At 43.9% G+C, this 23632-nt stretch overlaps 1 protein-coding gene across 4 annotated transcripts in view; it reads left to right on the top strand.

The window, feature by feature from the left end:
- The window catches only part of LOC127007365 (potassium voltage-gated channel protein Shaw-like), a 44379-nt gene that overhangs the window by 8870 nt on the left and 11877 nt on the right, over nt 1-23632 (top strand). For 2 of the 4 annotated variants that reach the window (XM_050878251.1, XM_050878253.1), the window contains exons 3-7: nt 1597-1729; nt 3939-4139; nt 14183-14343; nt 17445-17641; nt 19791-20002. In XM_050878251.1, the coding sequence (XP_050734208.1) occupies nt 1597-1729; nt 3939-4139; nt 14183-14343; nt 17445-17641; nt 19791-20002 (904 nt within the window). The remainder of the gene's footprint in view (nt 1-1596; nt 1730-3938; nt 4140-14182; nt 14344-17444; nt 17642-19790; nt 20003-23632) is intronic. The other 2 variants (XM_050878252.1, XM_050878254.1) reach the window with 1 other exon arrangement.

The following is a 23632-nucleotide window of genomic DNA, read 5'->3' on the forward strand; positions in this document are numbered from 1 at the left end:
AAAAAACAGGAAAACTTAACGTAAAATCAGAACAAAAACAAATAAAAAAATAAAGAGGAAAAATAAAAAAGGGAAAATAACGTAAAATAAAAAAAAAGTACAAACAACTACACATCCTCAAGGACATGACTAGAACGGGAAACACACACACACACACACACACACACACACACACACACACACACACACACACACACACACACACACACACACACCAAAAAAAAAAAGCAAATACGAGTCAATAAGAATAAGTAAGGAAAAGGAAACAACAACAACAACAAAAAACACTAACCCCCTTTAACAAGATCACAAAAAGAGGGACTGAGCGACGCAAAATGATTAGGTAAATTACTCCTCATCAGACCATTAAAACGACGAGGAGGGAGCGGAAAAATCATTATATACGCACACCCCATTAAGATATATTTTTCCGGGGCAATATTGCAGACGAGGAGGGAAGTATTTTTTGGATCATTCTAACAGGAGGAGGAGGAGGAGGAGGAGGAAGGGAAGGAGAGGGAGAATGCTTAATGAGTTTTACCTGGCAGGCTTGAGGTGTGTGGGTCTTGAGGCCACACAGGTGAGAAGGAGGAGGAGGAGGAGGAGAAGGAGGAGGAGGAGGAGGAGGGGGAAGAGGAGGAGGAAATAGTAAAAAATGGCCTAGTAAAAAAATAACAAAAGAGCATAGGCCTACTGATAAAGTGGAGGAGGAGGAGGAGGAAGAAGAGAAGAAGGACAAGGAGGAGGAAGAAGATAATGATGATGAAAAGGAGGAGGAGGAAGAGCAAGACGAGAAGGAGGAGGAGAAGGATATTATCATCTTCAATTGACGATTCATCCACCAGCCAAACCTCCTTCACCTATACAATATCACGTCATCAAGGTATGAATAAGTAATCAATTAAGGGCGGCCTAAGAGCAATTTAGCCGCCGGAGCACTTAACGAACCTTCGCCAAGCCTCCTTCAGGTAGGGGGTTATAATGATTCTCAGCCTCCCGTCCCTACAGCGCCTTACGTGATTATAATAAGGCGAAGTAACTGAGTAACAGGAGGAAGAAGGGTTAAGGGTGGCAATGGTTCACTTGTTTGTACACTTTGCTCTTAGATTGAAATTGGAGTTGGGGATAGAGAGAAGGATTGCCACACCGTCCTCCCCCCCTACCCCCAGTCCCTCGCCTCATACCACATCACTCCTAACCACATACCACATTACTTCTCCCTACCCCTCCTATCCTCTTTTTTTTTCCTCTCCTCTCCTCCCCTCCCCTCCCCTTTCCAATCCCTCTTCAACCCCGTCACTTTCTCTCCCATTCCCTTTTCTTCCCTCACTTTCTTACTTATCCTCTCCTCGCACACACCACCTCAAACATCCTTTTTCCATCCCAGTTTTTCGCTTTCCTCCTCTCTCCCCACCCTCATCATCCCCTTCCCTTAATAATCACGTTTTCCTCCCTCTCTCACCTGCTAACACTTCCCTCCACGTTTGCTTTACTTCCTCTCCTGTTAGTCATCACCTCACGTTCCCTCTTCCCATTCCAACCTATCGTTTTTCTCCTCTCTACTAACCCTCATCACCTCCCCCTTCCCACCCCCAGGACGGGCAAGCTGCACTACCCCACCAACGTGTGCGGGCCGCTCTTCGAGGAGGAGCTGGAGTTTTGGGGCCTTGACTCGAACCAGGTGGAGCCGTGCTGCTGGATGACCTACACCATCCACCGGGACACGCAGGTGAGTGGAGGCACGTGAACAGGGATCCAGGTGAAAGTGCAGACAGGTGAGAAGGGGGGTTGATTAAGGTAAGGGATAGGTAGGAACGCAAGTTGATTGTTTGGCAGGTGAAGAGAAACTAGATGCAAGAGGGTTCAGGTGAGATGAAGCCAGGTGAGTGAAGACTGTAGGTGAGGGGGAGCTAAGGGAGAAAATGAAGGGAGGGGGATAGGGGGCTCGAAGGCATGTTTGGGATATGGAGGAATACTAGGTTAGGAGAGCAAGGGGCTTATGCAAGTGGAGATAGATGGATAAAAACACAGGATAGAAGAGGCAATAGCTTGGGGTGACTGTAGGGGAAGGCAAGGAGAAAGGGGGCAGAAAAAAAGAAAAATACATGACACGATAAAGGAGAGGAAAGAAATACATGCATCTGGATAGGGAGGACAAAGTGATTGGAAAGGAGAGGGCAGAGAAGGAAGGCATATAAAAAATAAACACTTTGCTGCAGAGGAGATAGGAAGCAGACAGGCACAAACTCATGGAAGAGGAACCGGAAGAAGGAAACAGGAGGAGAAAGAGCAAGGTTTGAAAGGACAGAGAGGAGGACGGGAATATAGATTAAGAAGAAAAGGCACCAGGGGAAGGGGGAAAAGTGTAGGAAGGGAATGAGAGAGAAAGAGGGACGGGAATACAGGTTCAGAGAAGAGACACTGGTGGAGGGAGAGAAAACATTAAAAAGAAGAGAGAGGTACAGGAATATGGGACTGAGGAGAGAGACACAGAGAGAGAAGAAAGTGAAATGAAGAAGAGAGAGGATCAGGAATATGGAACTGAGAAGAGAGACACAGAGAGAGAAGAAAGTAAAATAAAGAAGAGAGGGTAACAGGAATATGGGGTAGAATGGTGATGAAAAGGGTGATGAATGGACATTGGTGAAGGGAAGGAAAGTTTAAAGGTAGGAAAGAGGGACAGGGGCAAGAGAGTGCATGGAAAAGGTGGGACAGAAGACTCAAACACAAGGAGCTTCACGCAGAACACTTGCCTTTTGCCTTGTTGTTAAAGAGGACCACTTATGATGCAAAACACGGAGCTTCTAAACCTAAATAATTGATGCTTCTAAACACACACACACACACACACACACACACACACACACACACACACAAATAATAGCGGTGTGCAGTACATACATAATTTATTGCACGGTGTATTCTTCCTCCTGTTTATCGTGGTCTTCTTTTCCTCCTTTCCTGTGCTGTATTTGCTCAGAGCGTCCACTTTTTGCCCCGCTCGCCTGCACTACCTCATCCATCATCTCCCCGTCCTCCTCCTTCTCCTTGTCCTTCTCCTCCTCCTCTTCTTCGTAAGCGAGTAAACACAAACACAACACGACGAAAACTCCTGCACGTCCTCCCTTCGCCGCCTCTCCTGATGGTCCTTTCTCGTCCTTTTTGATGCAAGGTTAACGACGCTATGCACACAAACACAAACTGTCTATCTATCTCTCTGTTTATCTATCTATTTACCTATCTATCTATCTATCCGTCTCTCTTATGACTGGAACGGTTTTTGGGCCATTTTAGAAGAGATCGGATGCCTCTCTCTCCGTCTTTATCTCCTCCTCTGCCGTCGTGGGAAACGTTTCAGTCTTCCTCCACGACACTTTACGGCCCCGATAATAGTCCTTGGTCTGAGGCGCCACGCGTTTCCTGCTCGTTCATGACAGGTTAATGTTCGTCCACGCGGCCCGGCGAGCCTCACCCCAACACCTGCTAACACTGATGCGTCCAGCCTCCTTCACACGTGCCAACATTCTCTCCTTTCCCGTCTCGCCTCTCTCACACTGGTAACACTTCTCTCCCTCCTCGTCTCCTTTCCCCCTGGTAACACTTTCCTCTGTCTCGCATCTCTCACGCCTACTTACACTTACCTACTTACCTCCCTTCGCCCTGCACACCGTTACACATGCTAACACTCCCCTTACACCTGCTGTCACTTTCTCTCCGCTCCCTCATACCTGTTAAAATTGCCCTGTCTTCTCCCCCTCACACCTGCTAACAATTCCCTTCCCTTACACCCACTAGTTCTCCCCGCCGCCTCCTCTCATGCTAACACTGCCTTGTCTCCTCTCTCACATACCTGGTAGCACTCCCTTATCTGCTCTACTTCACATTTAACACTCCCTCACACCTATTAACACTCTCCTCGCCCTCTCTCCCTCCCGCAGGCGACGCTGGCCATCCTGGACAAGCTTGACGTGGACACCGACGCGCCGTCCGAGGAGGAGATCGCGCGTAAGTTCGGCTACGAGGAGGACTACCTGAACGGCCGCATGTCCTGGTGGCAGAAGACGAGGCCCAAGGTGTGGTCCCTCTTCGACGAGCCTTACTCCTCCTGGATGGCCAAGGTCAGACTACAGACGAAGGCAGTGAGTGTTGAAGCGGAACAGAGGGAAAGGGGGGAGGGAAGGGGTTTGAAGAAGGGGGGTAGGAGAAAGGGGGTAGGTATGGATAAGGGGTTAGGGGGAAGGGGTTAGGAGGAAGAGGATCGTAGGTGAATGGGGGTAGGTGGGAAGGGGTTAAAAGGAAGGGAGGGTAAAGGGAAGGAATTAGAAAGAAGGGAACAGCTATGGGGAAGGAGATTGGAGGAAAGGAGGGGAAGGAGAAGGGGATAGTTGGAAAGGAGGGTATGGAGAAGGGGTTAGGAGGGAGGGAGGGAAGGAGGTGGGAAAGGGTTAGGAGGAAGGGGGTAAAGGAGATCGGGAAGGGTATAGAGATGTGTAGTCATATTAAATTAGAAAGCACAATGAGGCGTAAGGGATGAGGGAAAAAGCAGGGAGAGCAAACCGAGGGGAAAATATTCATGAGAGATAAAAGTGCAGAGCAAGGGAAGTGTTTGCAAGGGTATTAGGAGACATTAAGGAAGAGCGTTTAAAAGGACCAGTTTAAAGGGAAGGCAGCCAAGGAAAGGTACAAAGGCAAAAGGCTACGGGAAGGACAGGTGAGGTAAAGGATGGGGTCTTAAGCTCCAGGTATGCAAAGAGAGGAGAGGAGAGGAGTATAAGAAGAATGGTAAGGGATTCATTGCAAATACGCCATAGAGACAGTTCAAGGAATGCGAAGAGGAAGGGTCCAGGCAAAGAGAGGTAAAGAGAAGGAGGTAGGAGAGGAAATAAAGATGATAATGACAGACGAATGGAAAGAGAAGAGCAAGGGGCGAGATGAGGAGAGGAAAGAGAAGGTAAAAGAGGAAACAATTATAATAATGAAAGAAAGACGAATGGAAAGAGAACAAAGGGTGAGGTAAAGAGAAGAAGGTAAGAGGGGAAACAAAGCTAATGATCAATAAAACAAGGAATAAAAAAAAGAACGAAGAATAGTAAAGCAAAAAATAAAAGATTAAAAAAGAAAACATAGTGAAGGGCATAAAGATGAAAGAAAAGAATATGAAGAGAAATAAAAACAATAACAAAAAGAAAAAAACAAATGGAATGCGTTACAAAGACGGATTACGAAAAAGGAAGAGACATAATTGAACAACAGAAAAGACAAAGAAGAAAAAAGAAGATGCTGAGAAGGAAACGAAGAGCCAGAGAAAGAAAACATGAAAAAGATGTAAAAAAAAGTTGACTGTAAATATGTTTCAGAGAGATAAAGAAAAATACGAGACCAAAACGAACAACGGAGGAGCAAAGAAAATATAAAGAAGAAATTTACAAGAAAACGAAGACAGATAGAGAGAGAAAAAAAATGAGGGAGATCCAAGAGGTATGAGGGAGAATCGTATTTTAAGGGGGGGGGGCTTTGTATAGGGATAAAGAGGCGGTTGAGGTTACTAGTGAATGCAATTATTGGTTGAGTCAAGCTATAATTGCGGTGGTTTAAAGGGTCCTGTAGCGGGAGCCTTAGGGAGTACACACACGTAGCTTCAGGTGTTAAAGTAATAGGTCACAGGTGAGGTAGGGGGATATGCTTACCTGGATTACTCACCCTCACTCTCACTCACTCTCTCTCTCTCTCTCTCTCTCTCTCTCTCTCTCTCTCACTGTTTACGTATTATTCCTCCGTTTCCTTCCGGCGATACATGTAATCAGCAAAACGATGAGAATGAAAAGGAGAAGGAAACGGAGGAGGAGGAGGAGGAGGAGGAGGAGGAGGAGAAAGTCGTGTGTGCCTAGCGAGAAAGGAGGAGAAAGACGAGAATGTTTGTTGTGTGAGGAGAAAGGAGGAAGAAGAAGAAGAAGGGATAAAGAAAGAAGAAGAGGAAGAAGTGCATGGTTAGTGAGAGAGAGAAAGGGAGGAAGAAGAAAAATAAGAGATAAAGAAAGAAGAAGAGGAGGAAGAAGTGCATGGTTAGTGAGAGAGAGAAAGGGAGGAAGAAGAAAAAGAAAACCTTGAAGAAGAGGAGGAGGAGGAACAAGAGCAAGAGAATAGGCAAGAAAATGGGAAGAATTAAATGAGGAAAAGGAGGAGGAAGAAGATAACAGTTAGCGTTCGGGAGGAGAGAATAGTTAGAGGAAGAAAAGGACGAGAAGTAAAGAGGAGGAGGAGAAGGAAGAGGAAGAGGAGGAGGAGGAGGAGGAGGAGGAGGAGGAAGCCACGTGTATATTTCCGGCTGAGGACAAGGTCACGTGCGGGGGCAAGAGGAAAACAAAGGGTCGTCGCGAAGAATCGAAATATTGACGGTCGTGTCGAAATTCGTTAATTAGAAGAAAAAGCTCCGCCGAGGCAAAGCCGGGATAAAGAAATGAGCTGCCATTAAAGATTAGTCGGGGTGGAGATTAATCCAGAGATGCTGTGGGAAGGAGAGGAAATGAGGAGGATGCTGGAGGAACGAGGGAGGGAGAGAAAGCGTGAGAAAGGAGGAGCAAGATGAAGAAGAGGAATAAGTGAGATAAAGGAGAAATAGGAAAGAGGATGCTGGAGGAACGAGGGAGGGAGAGGAAGCGTGAGAAAGGAGGAGAAGGAGGAATAAGTGAGAGAAAGGAGGAATAGGAAAGAGGATGCTGGAGGAACGAGGGAGGGAGAGGAAACGTGAAAAAGGAGGAGGAGAAAGAAGAGAAGAAATAAATGAGAGAAAGGGGGAAAAGGAATGGAGATGCTGAATGATAAGTAAGAAAAAATAAAGGGGAAGGATGAAAAGCTAGGGGAGGAAGAGGAATGAGGATGCTGGAAGGAGAGTGACGAAAAGAAGGAATGAAGGAGTGATAAGAAGGAATGAGAAAGCTAGAGGATAAGAGGAGGAATGAAAATGGAATATGAGAAAGACTGACGAAGGATGAGGAGGTAAGGAAGGAGGAAGAATGAGGATGCTAGAAGGAAAGTGACGGAAAGAAGGAATGAAAGAGTGATAAGGAGAAGGAATGAGAAAGCTGGATGATACGAAAGGAGGAATGAAAATGGTTTATGAGAAAGAGTGATGAAGGATGAGGAGGTAGGGAAGGAGGAAGAATGAGGATGCTGAAAGAAGGAGAGAGTGAGGAAAAAGATGAACAAGAGAATGAGGAGGAATAGGAATAGGAATGCTGAAGGAAAGGAGAAGAGGAATGAAGATAGAATATGAGGAAGACTGATGGAGGATGAAGTGGAAGAGAAGGAAGAGGAATGAGGATGGTGGAGAAAGCAGAGAGTGAGAAGAAGGAATGAAGGAGTGATGATGAGAAGGAATAACAATGCTGGATGAGAAATGAGGAGGAATGAAGATGATTTGAGAGGAGGAGGAAGGAAAGAGGAGGAGAGGGTGGAGGAGGTTAAGAGGGGCAAGGCAGAACAAAAACTACAGCTGGCATCCCTTCCCTGCTCTTCCCTTTAACAAATGAAGAATATCTCATGCAACTACTCATGATAGTATACACGTTATTGCTCTATTCAATGTTCTCTCTGTCTCATCTCCTTGTCCAATACTCCTTCTGGTCCGTAACTTCTCTTCTTACTCCCTCTCTCAATACCCGACTTATATCCACTTATTTTATTTACTCCCTCTCTCAATACCCGACTTATATCCACTTATTTTATTTACTCCCTCTCTCAATACCCGATTCATATCCACTTATTTTATTTACTCCCTCTCTCCATACCCGACTTATCTCCTCTCTCCTAATCCCTTAATCTTCTTGACCTAAGTTAACGTACACTCTTAGTTTTCTTACTCCCTCTTCTAATTCCCTACTTCTCCTTCTCCTTCTACTAATCCCCTATTCTTATTAACCTAACCTAACCTAACTCTTCTTCTTAACCTAACCTAACCTAACCCTCTACTTCTCTTCCTCCTTCTACTAATCCCCAATTCTTCTTAAATCTAACCAAACCATCTACTTCTCTTCATCTCACTTCTAATCCTCAAATTCTTTTCCTCCCTCTTCTTATCTCCAATTTAGATAATACCTTTTTCTCACTTCTAATCCTTTACATCTCTTCCTCTCCCTCTCGTAAACCCCAAACTTGTTACTCTTTCCTACTCTCTACTTTCCCTAATTCCCTACCTCTCTACTCCTTCTCTTTATCCCCTACCTCCCTCCCCACCTCCCCCTCCTAACCTCTCCGCTTTTGACGTAATTGGCAGCGAGAGGTTATCCCGTTTATCTGTCCCGCGTTGATCGGTGGCGCCATCTATCTGATTGGCTGAGTGGCGGCCGCGTCCATCACAGCATCAGGGGCCGCGAGCCGTAAAGGGCCAACACAATACCATTTCCCAGCCAATCACCACCCTCCGAGGTGACCCGTTTTCTTTGTCCCACTGCCAGCCGAGGACTTGCTAGGGGGGACTTGACTGATAAATGGATGGATGATGGCGGGGAAGGATGGAGGGAGAGGAGGGAAGGAGACGAAGGAAGGAAAGATGGAAGGAGGGAAAGAGGAGGAAGAAAGGACCTATGGAGGACTTGAGAGAGGGGACTTGACTCATAAATAGATGGATGATGGAGGGAAAGGAGGGAGGGAGAAGAGGGATGGAGAGGAGGAAAGAAATGATGGAGAGATGGTAGAAGGGAAAGAGGAGGAACAGAGGACCTATGGTGGACTTGAGAGCGAGGACTTGACTTATAATTAGATGGATGATGGATGGGGAAGGATGGAAGTAGAGGAGGGAAGGAGAGGAAGCAAGAAATAATAGAGATGGCAGAAGGGAAAGAGTCGAAGAAGAGGAGAAAAAGAGGAGGAAAAGGGGAAAGTAGGACTCGATAGGGGAGACTTGACTTATTAATAGATTGATGATGGAGGGCAAGGAGTAAAAGAGAGGATGGAAGGAGAGAAAGCAAGGAATGATGGAGAGATGGTAAGATGAGGAAAAGAAGGGCTATGAAGGAGTTCGGTTAAGGGAAGAGTGCAAACTAATGAAGGAGAGGGAAGGACAGATGAAAGGAGGGAGTGGAGAAGATACAGTTAAAAGTACATGTGTAGGAGTTTGTAAAGGAAGAAACGGCAGGAAGGAAGGAAAGAAAGAGAGAAGAGGAAGAAGAAGGAGAAAGAGGAGGAGAAAGAGGAAGGAAGAGGAAGACGGAAAATGGTGAGAAGATAGAAAGCGAAAGAGAGAAGTAGAGAGAAAGAGAAGAGGAGATCAAAGAGATGAAAAGAGAAAAGAGAAGGTAAGGGTAAAGAGAATAGGAGAAAGGAAACGAAAATGAGAGAGAAAAAAGGAGTACGTGAAAGGAGAAGCGAAAAAGGAAATGAAGGAAAATGAGAGAAAGAGAATACTAGAACAAACGATGAAGAAAAAAATGAATATGAAATGGAGGAGAGGGAAGGAAAAAGGGACTATAGGAGGAGGAGGAGGAGGAGGAGGAAGATGTAGCAGCTTACGCGGGATCAGACATCACTCCTTAATGGTTTAAAACGAGGCTCACCTGGTTTACCGGTCGCCTCTGTACCTTCAAACTTGGCTGCTAAAATTAGACGGGATAGAAACAGGAAATGAAAGGAGTGGAGTAAGTGGGGAAGTAGAAGCAGGAGGAGGAGGAGGAGGAGGAGGAAATAATCATGTGAGTCGAGAAAGTGAACCTGATTGGAGGGAGATGAGGAAGAGGTATTGATGAAGGGAAATGAGTGAAGGGAGACTGGCAAGCTCTTCCTCCGCCTCCTCTCTCCTTCGCTTCTTTACTCCCTACTTCCTCCCTCCTATTTTCCTCTCTCTCTCCCCCCTCCCTCACATCTATTTATCATGAAATAATTAGCACCTTATTAGCCTTACACACACACACACACACACGCACACACACACACACAGATAGATCGACTGATACATAGAAAGCGATAAAAGGTTGAAAAAAATAAAACAAAAAGTATAAAAAAATAGATACAACTGTAAAGTATTGAGAAACTGCTGAAGGAAAGGGAAAAAACATAAAAATATAAATAATCCCCAAAGGCTGAAGAAAGAGAGCAAGGAAACGTTGCTTGTAAACAGAAGACTACGGGGATGAAGGAAGAAAATATTGCGGGAGGGAAGAAAAATTAAATAAAAGGTGAGAGAAAAACAAGACACATGAGAGAGAGAGAGAGAGAGAGAGAGAGAGAGAGAGAGAGAGAGAGAGAGAGAGAGAGAGAGAGAGAGAGAGAGAGAGAGAGAGAGAGAGAGAGAGAGAGAGAGAGAGAGAGAGAGAGAGAGAGAGAGAGAGCGAGAGAGAGAGAGAGAGAGAGAGAGAGAGAGAGAGAGAGAGAGAGAGAGAGAGAGAGAGAGAGAGAGAGAGAGAGAGAGAGAGAGAGAGAGAGAGAGAGAGAGTCACAGGAACTCAAAGGAAAAATAACGTGAAAGGGAAGAAATGGAAAATGAAATAGACACAAAAAGAATAAAAAAGTAAAAGAAAAAAGTAAAATGAAAGAAAAAAAAGTAATATGGAAGAAATGAAAAACGAAATAGACGCATAAAGTAAAATGTAAGTAAAAAAAAATAAAAAGCAAAAAAGAAAAAGGTAAAAAAAGTAAAAATTATAAAAAGTAAAAAGTAAAAAAAGTAAAAAGTAAAAAGCAAAAAAGCAAAAAAGTAAAAAAGTAAATTATAAAAAGTAAAAAATAAAAAATTAAAAATTATAAAAATTCAAAAGTAAAAAAAGTAAAAAGTAAAAAAGTAAAAAAGTAAAATGGAAGAAATAGAAAATGGAATAGACGTATATGGAATAAAAATGAAGAAAAGACGTGTAGAGAGAAAGCGAAGATAAAGGAGGAGCATGATGGGGCCAGACATATCAAAGGTTACAGTCCACTCAAACATTTACGACCGAAAGGAAATAAAGGAGAGGAAAGTTAACAGAAAGTAATAATTCACGTAATAAAAGACAAGAATGAAAACAGATGAACGTGACTAAACCTCTCGCTGGAAACAATACGAAAAACAAAGAAATAAAAGAAAATCTAATACAAAACCAATGACCACGTGAAAAGTCCCATATAAGTAATAAACAAAATACATATTACCAATGAAAAAGGACGGACAGATGAACGGATAGATAAAATGACAAATAGAAAGATGGTTGAACGGATGGTTGTTCATATGTAGCCTGGTCGATGGACAAATACATACATACGAACATACATGAAACAAATTTATATACATACTTTTGGGATCCTATTATTTCTGTGGCCTTGAGCTGCCCCCATTACTGTAAAAAAAAATATAAAGGTTAAGAGACAGACAGAAATAAATAGACTAACATAATCAACAAGCTGCATCAAAACATTAAAAAAAAACATGTAATTAATACTATCAAAACATTAAAAAAACATGTAATTAATAATATCGAGTGAAAAAAATCAAAATCTGTATATTGTAAAAAAAATGGATAATTTTAATATGATTAGAGGAGTGAGGAAAGCTGTGACGAGGGATGAAACAAACGTCGAAGTAGTAGTAGTAGTAGTAGTAGTAGTAGTAGTAGTAGTAGTAGTAGTAGTAGTAGTAGTAGTAGTAGTAGTAGAAGTAGTAGTAGTAGTAGAAGTAGTAGTAGTAGTAGTAGTAGTAGTAGTAGTAGTAGTAGCAGTAGTAGTAGTAGTAATAGCAGTAGTAGTAGTAGTAGTAGCAAAAGAAGGTGCCAGCAGAAGGAAGCAGGGAGACAGAGCGAAGTAATTACTATTGGGCGATTCTTGGCTCATTAGATCGATAATTACGCCGTCTGACAGGTGACATAAAGGCGTGATTAATACAGCTCGTTAAGGAACCATCGCCCTTAATTACCCCATGCAACAGTGATTAACATAATTCTCGCCCGACGCGCCACTTGGCCAGTCAGTCACTTAGCCAGTCAGTCAACAATTCAGTATTTTTATTTCAGTTAGTCATAGGATCAGTCAGTCAGTCAGTCAGCTTTTGGTCAGTTGATCAAGAGCTTGTTCAGTCAGATTTTGAGTCAATAAGGCAATTAGTCAGTAAGTCAGTCAGTCAGTAAGTCAGTGGGTTGGTTATTTTTCTCCAATTGCCTTTTATTGTGATTACTGTTTAATTGGTCGGATATACAATCTCTCTCTCTCTCTCTCTCTAGCACCTATAAATATTCCTGTCCTTTCAATCTTTCCTTGCTCACGTTTTCTCCTCTCGTCTCCCTTCCCTCCTTCCCTCCATCCCTCCATCCCTCCCTCTCTCTTTCTCTCCCTTCCTTCCTTCCTTTCGTCACTTTTTTTTCCTCACTTCTGTTTCGATCCTTGCTCAATCTCCGCGTTTTTTTTTTTTTTACTTTCTTTTCCATATGCTTTATCTTCTATTTTTTTTTTCTTCTTCCTTTATCCTATTCTATCCTTCTCCTGCTCCTGCTCCTCCTCCTCCTCCTCTTCCTCCCCTCCAGATCTTTCTTCTCTTTTGTTCTTGTTTTTGTTCTTCATTTGCTTCCATTTCCAAATTTTTCTTACGTCCTCATTAATTCACGCATTATCTTCGCATCCTCCTCTAATTATACCCTTTAAACTTGATCATCACCACTAATGTACCCAATACTTTTCTCCTCCTCCTCCTTTTTCTCCTCCTTCTCCTCCTCCTCCTTCTCCCTCCACCTCCTCCTCTCCTGAGCCCTGTTTCTTTCCATTTTTATAACATTTTTTTTTTGTATCATGATATTCCTCATCAATTGTTTTTTTTTTTTGTTCTCCTCCTCCTACTACCATCACCACTACCACCGCAATCACTTCCTCCTCCTCTTCGTCCTCCTACTCTTTTACTTTTCCCTTTACTTTCTCCTTTTCTTTAATCATTCACTTCTTCAATTTTTTCATCATTCCTGCACCAATGCTTACTTTGATAATTCTACTTCCAAACTCTCCACCATTTTGCCTTTCACCATCACCTTCTTCCCCTTTCTCCCACTTCCTCATCCATACCTCAGTTCCATCTTCCCATCCCTCCCTTCTCTTCAATTCCGCTTTGTCATATTTCCAACATTTCTTTCTTTTTTCATTTGCTTGTTCTTTCCTTTCCTCCTCTTCCAACATTATTAATCATTTTCCTCTCCCTTTCCTTTTTCTACAAGGTTTCTCTTCCTACCTCTCTCTATCTCTCAGTCACATACTCACGAACCTACCAACCCATACACATCCCTTTTCCCTCCACCCCTACATCCTCCGACACCCACTTCTTTTTCTCCCACTCCTCTATGTACTCATCACCTCCTCTCTCACTCCCCTACCAATTTCAGCATCCTTCCCCACCATCACTACCACCTTCCCCTCCATCCAATCTGCCTCCCCAAATCAACGCCCTATAATTTTACCTTTTACTGTCTATACCCCCTTTACGTTCATTCAGTTTTCACCCTTACTCTTCTCATCCCTACCCCTTTTTTCCCATATGCCTTCCTAACTCTCCACTATATTACCTTTTCATCCATACCTCAATTCCATCTTCCCTTCCTTCCCTTCTCTTCAATTCCTAACTTAACTTCACCTAACTTCACCACACCATTTTACCAATCAACACCTCCACCACCGCCATCTTCTTCCCCCTTCTCCCACTTCTTCACCCATACCTCAACTCCATCTTCCCTTCCTTCCCTTCTCTTCAATTCCTAACTTAACTTCACCACTCACCTACTCACTAACACTCCTCACCCATCACCTTCACCTTTTCCCCTTCTCCCACTTCTTCACCCATACCTCAACTCCATCTTCCCTTCCTTCCCTTCTCTTCAATTCCTAACTTAACTTCACCACTCACCAATTTACCAATCAACACCTCCATCACCACCACCTTCTTCCCCCTTCTCCCACTTCTTCACCCATACCTCAACTCCGTCTTCCCTTCCTTCCCTTCTCTTCAATTCCTAACTTAACTTCACCTAACTTCACCACTCACCATTTTACCAATCAATACCACCACCACCACCACCTTCTTCCCCTTTCACCCACTTCTTCACCCATAACCTCAATTCCATCTCTCTTTCCTTCCCTTCTCTCCTTACTTATCGCCCTTAAATCTCCTTCCTCCATTATTTTACTCCCCACCATCCCCTCCCTCATCCACAGTCTAACCCCTCTCCCCCTCCCTCTCTCCCCGCAGGTGATCGCCATGCTGTCCGTCTTTTTCATCGTGGTGTCCATCCTGTCCTTCTGCCTCAAGACGCACCCCAACATGCGCGTTCCCGTCATCGTGAACGTGACGGTGCGATCGGTGGACAGAAACGGCAGCATCTCCTCCAGCTGGTACCTCAATAAAGACAGGTGAGGGAACGTGTGGGCAGGTGGAAGGGGGAGAAAGGGGTGGATATGGAGCGAAGAGGGTACACTGAAAGGTTGGAAAGGGCGGATATGGTGTGAAAAGGGTTAAAAAAGGTTGGAGGGATGGATAGGGCGCAAAAATGGTACACAGAAGGGGTGGGGAAGGGAAGTGGGAATGCTGGAAAGGGGTGGAATAGATGGAAAGGGTAAAAGTAGTGGAAGGGAATGGATATGAGTGAAATAAGTGGAAAGGTGGAATGCGGGAATTGGAATGTTAAAAGTGAATATAGGTGGATAGGGTAAAAATGAGAGGCAAAACTGGAAATGGGTAGAAAAGGGTGAATGATGACATAGGTGGAGAGAAATGGGTAGTAATGATAGGTGAAAAGCTGTAGAGAGATGTGAAAGAGGGAGGAAAAGGTGAAATGGGTGGTAAGGTTTGGAAAGGGGTGGACAGGGTGGAGAGGATGAAGGGGGTGAAAAGAGGGAAAGGGCGGAAGAGGAGAGACATGTGAGGCTGTGTGGAAAAAAGTGGACTAAGGGATGGAAGGGTTGGAATAGTGGATTGGATGGAAAAAGGGGAGTAGGGTGAGAAGGGATGGGAAGGAGTGGACAAGATGAAAGGGATGGAAAGGGTGGAAGAGGGTGGAATAATCTCAGAAGGTGAGAAAAAAGTGGAAAAGGGTGAAGTGAAAATTGGGGGGAAAGGATGGAAACGGTTGATTGAGTGAGTGGAGGAGTGAAAGTGAGTGAGAGGGTGGAGGGGTGGAGGAGGAGGAGTGAGTGTTGATGGAGGAGGCGAGTGTGGTTGAGTGGGCAGGGGAGAGAGAGTTGTAAGTGGAGGAAGGAGAGAAAAAAAAGAGGAAAACGGATACAGGAAAAGAATAAAATGGGAAAAAACAATGAAAGGAGATTAGGAGGTAAGAAAAGAGCGGTTAGAGAGAGAGAGAGAGAGAGAGAGAGAGAGAGAGAGAGAGAGAGAGAGAGAGAGAGAGAGAGAGAGAGAGAGAGAGAGAAGAGGGAAGGGAAATAAGAGAAATAGTGGATTAAAGTAGAAATGGAAGGGAGAAGGAAACTGATAGGATGGGAGTAAAAAAGAGAAGGAAGGAGGGGAGGGATATGACACATGCGAAAAGAAAGAGGAATGGAAGAAAATGGGAAGAAGAGAATAAAGAAGAGTCACATAGTTAACCGAAAGAAGGACAAATTGAGAAAGAGAAGGAATGTGAGGGGAGAGAATGGAGGAAAAAGAGAGGAGAACGTGCTGAGGACGGAGACAGGGAAAGGGGATGAAAAGGAAAAGAAAGAGGAAATGAAGGGGAAGAGGAAGGAAGGGAGGAAAGAAGGGAGGAAAGAATGGGAGGAGGAGAGTGCAAAGTAGAGAAGGAAAGAAGATGAAAGGGAAAAGAAAGAAGGGGGAAGTGAAGGGAAAGAGGAAGGAAGGAAGGAAAGAAGGGAGGAAAGAATGGGAGGCGGAGAGTGCAAAGTAGAGAAGGAAAGTATGAAAGGAAAAAGAAAGAAGTGAAGGGGAATAGGAAGGAAGGGGGGAAAGAAGGGAGGAAGGAATAGGGGGAGGGGGAGGAAAGGCCTGTGAAGGAATGATTAATGACATGGCAAGTTTGGAGTTATGGTGATGAAATAGCTTCTGGTGGTGATGGTGGTGAAGTGGTGTGGTGGTGGTGGTGGTGAAGTGGTGTGGTGGTGGTGGTGGTGGTGGTGGTGAAGTGGTGTGGTGGTGGTGGTGGTGGTGGTGGTGGTGTGTGTGTGTGTGTGTGTGTGTGTGTGTGTGTGTGTGTGTGTGTGTTTTTCTCTCCCTCTTCTGCGTAATCTTCCCTCTCCCCCTTTTCCTCCCCCTCATTCCTTTCTCCCCTTCCCTCCACCACTCTTCCCTTCCTCTAAGCCTCCTCTCTCACCCCCCACGCGGCAATCACTGAATCCCACACACGTCTCACACACTTCCTCCTTTCCCTGAACTCCATCCGCCTCATCTTTTTCCAGCTGCTTCTTAACCTTTTTCATCTCCCTTTTTTTTAATCTCAATCGCATTTTGTTTTCCTCCTCTTTCTACACTCTACATTTTCTTCCTCTTTCATATACGTCCTGTTTGAGCATTTTCTTCTACGTAACATAAGTATCAATATCATTATTTTTTATGAAGTAGCAGCGTGCGAGACAGACCGGGATGTGATGAGTCAGGGAAGCTGATGGAGTGAGGTGAAAGGGGGAGGCGGGTGATGGATGAGGCGAGCTCCGTTGGTGGGATGGGTTGCATGAGGTTGGAGTTTACAACTTTTCCTCTATTAAGTGTGTGTGTGTGTGTGTGTGTGTGTGTGTGTGTGTGTGTGTGTGTGTGTGTGTGTGTGTGTGTGTGTGTGTGTGTGTGTGTGTGTGTGTGTGTGTGTGTGTGTTTGTGTGTGTGCATTTGGTCTCAGACATCGACTATTTAACATCCGACAAGGACGGCACGGAGCCATGTCTTCAAATAACCGTTGTGTCGATGAACGATGTCACACACGTCGCCCACGGCAAAACGACGTTCACGACCGCCATGATCACCACGGCGCCCTTGTCATGCCATGCCGACCAGAGCGTAAAAGGCACACGGCACTCCATTGGCGTGTTCCGACGTGTCCGACATCAGCCGTTCCGACGCGCGCAGCAAAATGATGTTCCTTATCTTATTGGCGCAGCAAGTCTTTCAGTTGGTGGAATTTAAACTCTTCTTGTTACCTTGTTTGAGAACTATAGTAGCTCGGTATATTAAAGTGCTCATCAAAACTTGTTCCTAAGTAATTACTTTATAATCGAAAACTTTGTTTTCATAACTTTGTTTTCATCTTGATGTAAGGGAACAAAGGAGCTAACCACTCGATCGTAAAATTCTATAAAGAAGCGCACTCTCTACCTCGTAAACGCATATTACAAATACAACCAATGAGCCTGAGCCTCCATGACGGCCATCCAGAGCCAACAAGGACAGACACTTTCTTTTTGGCCTCACTTATAACTCCACACACAGACATACCCCCCCCCCCCCCCACACACACACCTACAAACACAACACATCAACTCATCCTCTTCACCTTCGTCTTCTCCCCCTGCAGGACGGACCCTCACGCCGCCTTCTTCTACGTGGAGGCCGCCTGCAACGCCTGGTTCACCTTCGAGATCCTGATGCGCTTCTCCGTGACGCCCATGAAGCTCGAGTTTGTCCGGAACACCATCAACATCATCGACTTCGTGGCCACCCTCTCCTTCTACATGGACATTATCCTTAACTACACGCAGTTCGCAGGAAGTGGTAAGGGCGGGGGAGAGGGCAAGGATGGAAGGGAAAGGCGGAGGAGAGTGAGAGGAAGAGGGGAGAAGATGTTTGTGGCGTGAGAGGCAGGAAGGAAGGAATAAAGGGTGTGTTTCAGAGGGAAGAGGATACGGTGTTTGTTGTGTGTGTGTGTGCGTGTCTGTGTGTGTGTGTGTGTGTGTGTGTGTGTGAGAGAGAGAGAGAGAGAGAGAGAGAGAGAGAGAGAGAGAGAGAGAGAGAGAGAGAGAGAGAGAGAGAGAGAGAGAGAGAGAGAGAGAGAGAGAGAGAGAGAGAGAGAGAGAGAGAGAGAGAGAGAGAGAGAGAGAGAGAGAGAGATAGAATGGTAAGGGGAAAGAGAGAAGGAGAGATTGAAAGCAAGAGAGTGTGCAGGAGAAAGGAAGGAGAGAAAGACAAAGAGAGAAGATAGGCTCACACACACACACACACGACCCCCTTCCCCTACACATACGCACACAGCCGACCCTCCCTCTCTCCCCCCAGACACGGAGGGCATCAAAGAAAGAAATACAGGAAAAACGAAGCATAACCATTAACCATGCATACATTCACGCGGCCGCCGAGCACAGATACGCCGCAGACAAAGGAAAAACAATGGCTCAACACAGACGAGTTTTCCTGGCCGCCCAAACGACATTACGGAGCCAAATGCAATTAACTGTGAGAGGCGAGAAAGGATAAAAGAGTGAGTGGAGGAGCCAGGAGGGGGGTGGGGGTGTTAGAGAGAGAGAGAGAGAGAGAGAGAGAGAGAGAGAGAGAGAGAGAGAGAGAGAGAGAGAGAGAGAGAGAGAGAGAGAGAGAGAGAGAGAGAGAGAGAGAGAGAGAGAGAGAGAGAGAGAGAGAGAGAGAGAAAACAAAAATATTTGGATCGAGAGATAGAGGAGAGAGAGAGAGAGAGAGAGAGAGAGAGAGAGAGAGAGAGAGAGAGAGAGAGAGAGAGAGAGAGAGAGAGAGAGAGAGAGAGAGAGAGAGAGAGAGAGAGGCAGTGAAATAAAAAAAAAGGCTACAAAGAAATAGACATGTAGACTGAAATAAAAAAAATAAAAACTCAAGAAAGAAATATCTAGAGGAGTAAAAATAAATTAATGAAAAAAACAACAAAAAAATAGAAACGAAATTACAGACAGACAGAGTACGTCGCTGCCAAAAAGATAATTATTCTATGAGCATTTTTATTTTATTTTAACTCGCCCCCAATACAAATACTCCACGCGCTCTCCTACTCCACCTCTCATCGACCGCACTCCACCTCTTCTAAACATATACACGCATGCACGCACTCCACGCCTCCACAACCACCCCTTCACAAACATACTCACCCATCGACAAATACGCCCACAGACATCTGCTTTCACCCACTGCCCCAATCCACTCATCCATCCACTCTCATATATATTCACATCCACTCCTACGCACCGTACACCTACTTTACAAAGCCTACACCGACTCATCTACCTACACCCACAGCCACTTATAAAATCATCACTTATAAAAACATCTACACCCAAACACACATACACCAACACTTACACAAACACAACTTCTACTTCTGCCCCTATTATCAAGCAAACATATACTTTTTTTTTATAATCACACACACACACACACACACACACACACACACACACACACACACACACACACACACACACACACACACACACACACACACACACCAACAAAACACCAACAAAACTTACCAAAACAAACAACTCCACACACGTACACAAGCCACTGCCACTAGAGAAAGCAATCAAGGGCAAAAACAAAACAAACAAACAAAAATAGGACAACAACAAAAAGCTATATAAAAAAAACTAACGGCGGTCATCCAAACACACACAAAAATATCAACATCACCACCATCATCATCATCATCAACATCATTTTCAGCCACAACTAACCTACAGCAATTCAAGAGCAGAGTATCGAGACGCCCAAAATCCCCAAATCCCAAATCCCCAAATCCCAAAATCGACCTTTCTTTTGGCCACTCTTCTAAACTCTTTTCTATAGGCGCAGTGATTAGCGGACCTTTTTATTCTCAGTATTATTTTCTTGCCCTCGAGCTGCTTGATATACTGAAAAAAAATCCCTCCTCTATCCCCACCCCACTTCGAACCCCGCTCAGAGGACAACGCGGGCAAGGCGGCGGAGGTGATCGAGTTCTTCAGCATCATCAGGATCCTGCGCCTCTTCAAGTTGACGCGGCACTCCGGGGGCCTCAAGATCCTCATCCACACCTTCAAGGCCTCGGCGAAGGAGCTCACCCTCCTCGTCTTCTTCCTCGTCCTCGGCATCGTCATCTTCGCCAGCCTCGTCTACTACGCCGAGAGGTTACAGGTGCGTGGGGGGTGGGGGTGTATGGTGGGGGGAGGTGGGGGTTGTATATGTCTGTGTATGTGTGTGTGTGTGTGTGTGTGTGTGTGTGTGGGTGGGTGGGGGTGGGTGGGTGTGGGTGCGGGTGTGAGTGTGGGTGTGTCTGTGTGTTTCAATGTACATAAATCTTTCTCTATATGTCTATCTGGTTCTCTCTCTCTCTCTCTCTCTCTCCGGGCGTTATGGTGCTTTGAATTAAATCAATTTACCGCAAAGGATTTAGCCAAAGAGCGCCTAGTTTGGCCCAAGAGGTTTGTGTAATCTGTATTCATATGTAGATGTATGTAAATCTCTCTCTCTCTCTCTCTCTTTTACGTGTTTTTGGTGAGTTTTCAGTCGCTTTTTTTCACAATGGAAAGAGTTGAGGGTCCTAGAAGGGTTGTGAACTCGCATATATTCTCGTCTGGGTTTGATTAGGTTGGGTTGAGTTTGGTTAGGTTAGTTAAGTTAGGTATGGTTAAGTTAAGCTGCGATTAGGTTGCATTTAGTTTTCGAAAAGATCTGAGGTTTGGCTTAGGAAGGTAGACTGAGATTTCTTACGAATCCATTTTCCTTTGTTAGCGTGGAAAAGCTTGTCGACATATTGTGTAAGCGAGTGTTAAGCAGTCACACATTGATTTCATTCTTACGTAACAAACTAATGTGTGGAAATGCTTGCAGATCAGACTTTCTTGCCCCGTAAAAGACAGGTGAATTCCGAGGAAAGCTGATAACATTGTTTGGCCATGCATGGAATAATTGCCAGAGCTATTACGAGCGCGTTACTATTTTATTCGAGACTCCAAGCTCGCGGGCGGGAAGTAATTGGATTAAACTCAAATGCAGAGAGGTAAGAACACGGTATTTCTTGACTGGTGAATGCTTTTACTGGAAAGAGATATTTTCCTCTCTGAACATGTACCGTGACGCGTGAGACTTGAGAGCAGAAGGAATGGGAACAGTCAACAACAAATTCTTATTCAACACTCTGAATATTCGTTTACTTGGGGATTCAACGCCAAGCCACACCACAACGTCTGTTCTGAATGTTCGATCTCTCATGTCTCTATTTCCTTGTAACTGCGTGTCGTGCATAACAGATAATGAACTTTTTTTCTAAGGATAAATTGCACCATCTGTTGAGTCAGCGTCTGCTTTGTAAAATGTATGCAATTCTCAGCGTAAAAAAAAATTACAATCTGAAGCGCAGGCCGCAGAGGCTCCAGTGCAGTGTGAGTAATATCTTCCTACTGACGGAGTGAAAAAAGTATGGGCCCACACTTAATCTCCACCTCCTCATCTTCCTCTTCCTCCTCTTCCGAAAAAGAGAGAGAGAGAGAGAGAGAGAGAGAGAGAGAGAGAGAGAGAGATAACATAATAACATAAGAACAGGAGTCTGCAAGAGGCCGGTTGGCCTATACAAGGCAGCTCCTGTTATCCTAACCCCACCTTACCTCACTATCCATGAATTTATCCAACCTCTTCTTGAATGTATCTATGGTATTGGCACCCACAACATGACTGTCAAGCCTGTTCCATTCATCCACCACTCTATTTGTGAACCAATTCTTGCCTATGTCTTTGCTGAATCTGAATTTGTCTAACTTGAGACCATTGCTACGTGTCCTACCTGGCTCTTTTACTACCAGAACCCTATTGACATCCCCTTTATTAAAGCCCTTCATCCATTTATAGACCTCGATAAGGTCTCCTCGCAACCTTCGCCTTTCTAGAGAGTGTAGATTTAAATGCTTAAGTCTATCCTCATAGGGCAAGTTTCTCACACCCTGAATCATTTTTGTCATCCTTCTCTGTACAGATTCTAACATCTTGATATCCATTCTATAGTAGGGTGACCAGAACTGGACCGCGTAATCAAGGTGAGGTCTAACTAGAGCTAAGTAAAGTTTGAGGATGACCTCAGCGCTCCTATTGCTTACGCTCCTTGAGATGAAACCCAGTACCCTGTTTGCACGATTCTTAGCCTGAATGCATTGGGCCCTTGGACGAAGGTCAGTGCTCACTAAGACTCCTAAGTCCCTCTCACACCCAGACCTGTTTAGAGGAGTGTCATTTAAGGAGTAATTGTGTGAGGGGTTATTCCTACCTACACTCAGAATACTACACTTCCCGACATTGAATTCCATCTGCCACTTCCCCGCCCAATCATAAAGTCTGTCAAGCTCATCCTGGAGAACGCTAGCGTCCTGGTCTGATTGGATTACTCTACCGATCTTGGTATCATCTGCGAACTTACTGACATCCCTACTAATTCCTGTGTCCAAGTCATTAATGTAAATAATTAATAAAAAGCAGCGGACCCAGCACTGACCCCTGTGGGACTCCACTCGTAACACTGCCCCATTCAGATTTTTTACCATTGATTTGCACTCTCTGCTTTCTACCACTAAGCCACGCCCTGATCCAGTTCAAGACTTTCCCATCTATGCCGTGAGCCTGTAATTTTAGTAATAGCCGGTGATGAGGGACTTTGTCGAACGCTTTACTGAAATCTAGATATAGTATGTCATAGTTTTCATCTCTGTCAACCGCCTCGATTACTTTAGAAACACGTTACATAAATCACAGAACACACACAGCTATAGACAGATAAATATTTATTAGTACTAACGGAGAAAGCAAAGTTGTCCTCTCCTCCTCCTCCTCCTCCTCCTCCTCCTCCTCCTCCTCCTCCTCTTCCTCCTCCTCCTCCTCCTCCTCCTCCTCCTCCTCCTCCTCCTCCTCCTCCTCTTCCTCCTCTTCCCACAAACAAAAATGAATATAATTTACAGTGTCTGCAGTTTAATGCAGGGTTGTTTGATTTAAATCAAATTAATTTAAACCAAGATTTAAATCAGATGATTTTTTTAAGTCATTGATTTAAATCAAGATTTATTTTATTTGATTTTTTTTATGTCATTGATTTAGATCTTGATATTATTAAACAAAGAAAACACTCTCTAACTTTGATATCAATATTTTCCTTGTTATATATATATATATATATATATATATATATATATATATATATATATATATATATATATATATATATATATATATATATATATATATATATATATATATATATATATATATATATATATATATATATATATATATATATATATATATATATATATATATATATATATATATATATATATATATATATATATATATATATATATATATATATATATATATATATATATATATATATATATATATATATATATATATATATATATATATATATATATATATATATAATCTTCCGTGAGCCACACCTGGTCCGTCCGGGACAGAACAAGACACTGACCGCCATTCTCACAGTACCTTGCTGAGGCAGAGTGATGGTTTCAAAAGTATTTTACAACATGAACCACATGTTCTTTTATGTTGCCAATTTCCAAACCATGAGCCAATACATTTAGAATGTGTGCAGGGCAACCATGGGTTAGCAACTTCAGTTCATTTGCTTGTTGTAACTGTTTTCTCATCTTGTTGACATTGGCTGCATTAGATCCTTAAGTCTGTCCTCATATAGCAAATTTCTCACCCCTTGAATCTTTTTTTTATGCCTCCATGGCCTAGTGGTTAGCGTGCCTCGCT

The sequence above is a fragment of the Eriocheir sinensis genome, chromosome 35 (genome assembly GCF_024679095.1).
Source record: "Eriocheir sinensis breed Jianghai 21 chromosome 35, ASM2467909v1, whole genome shotgun sequence".
NCBI lineage: Eukaryota > Metazoa > Arthropoda > Malacostraca > Decapoda > Varunidae > Eriocheir > Eriocheir sinensis.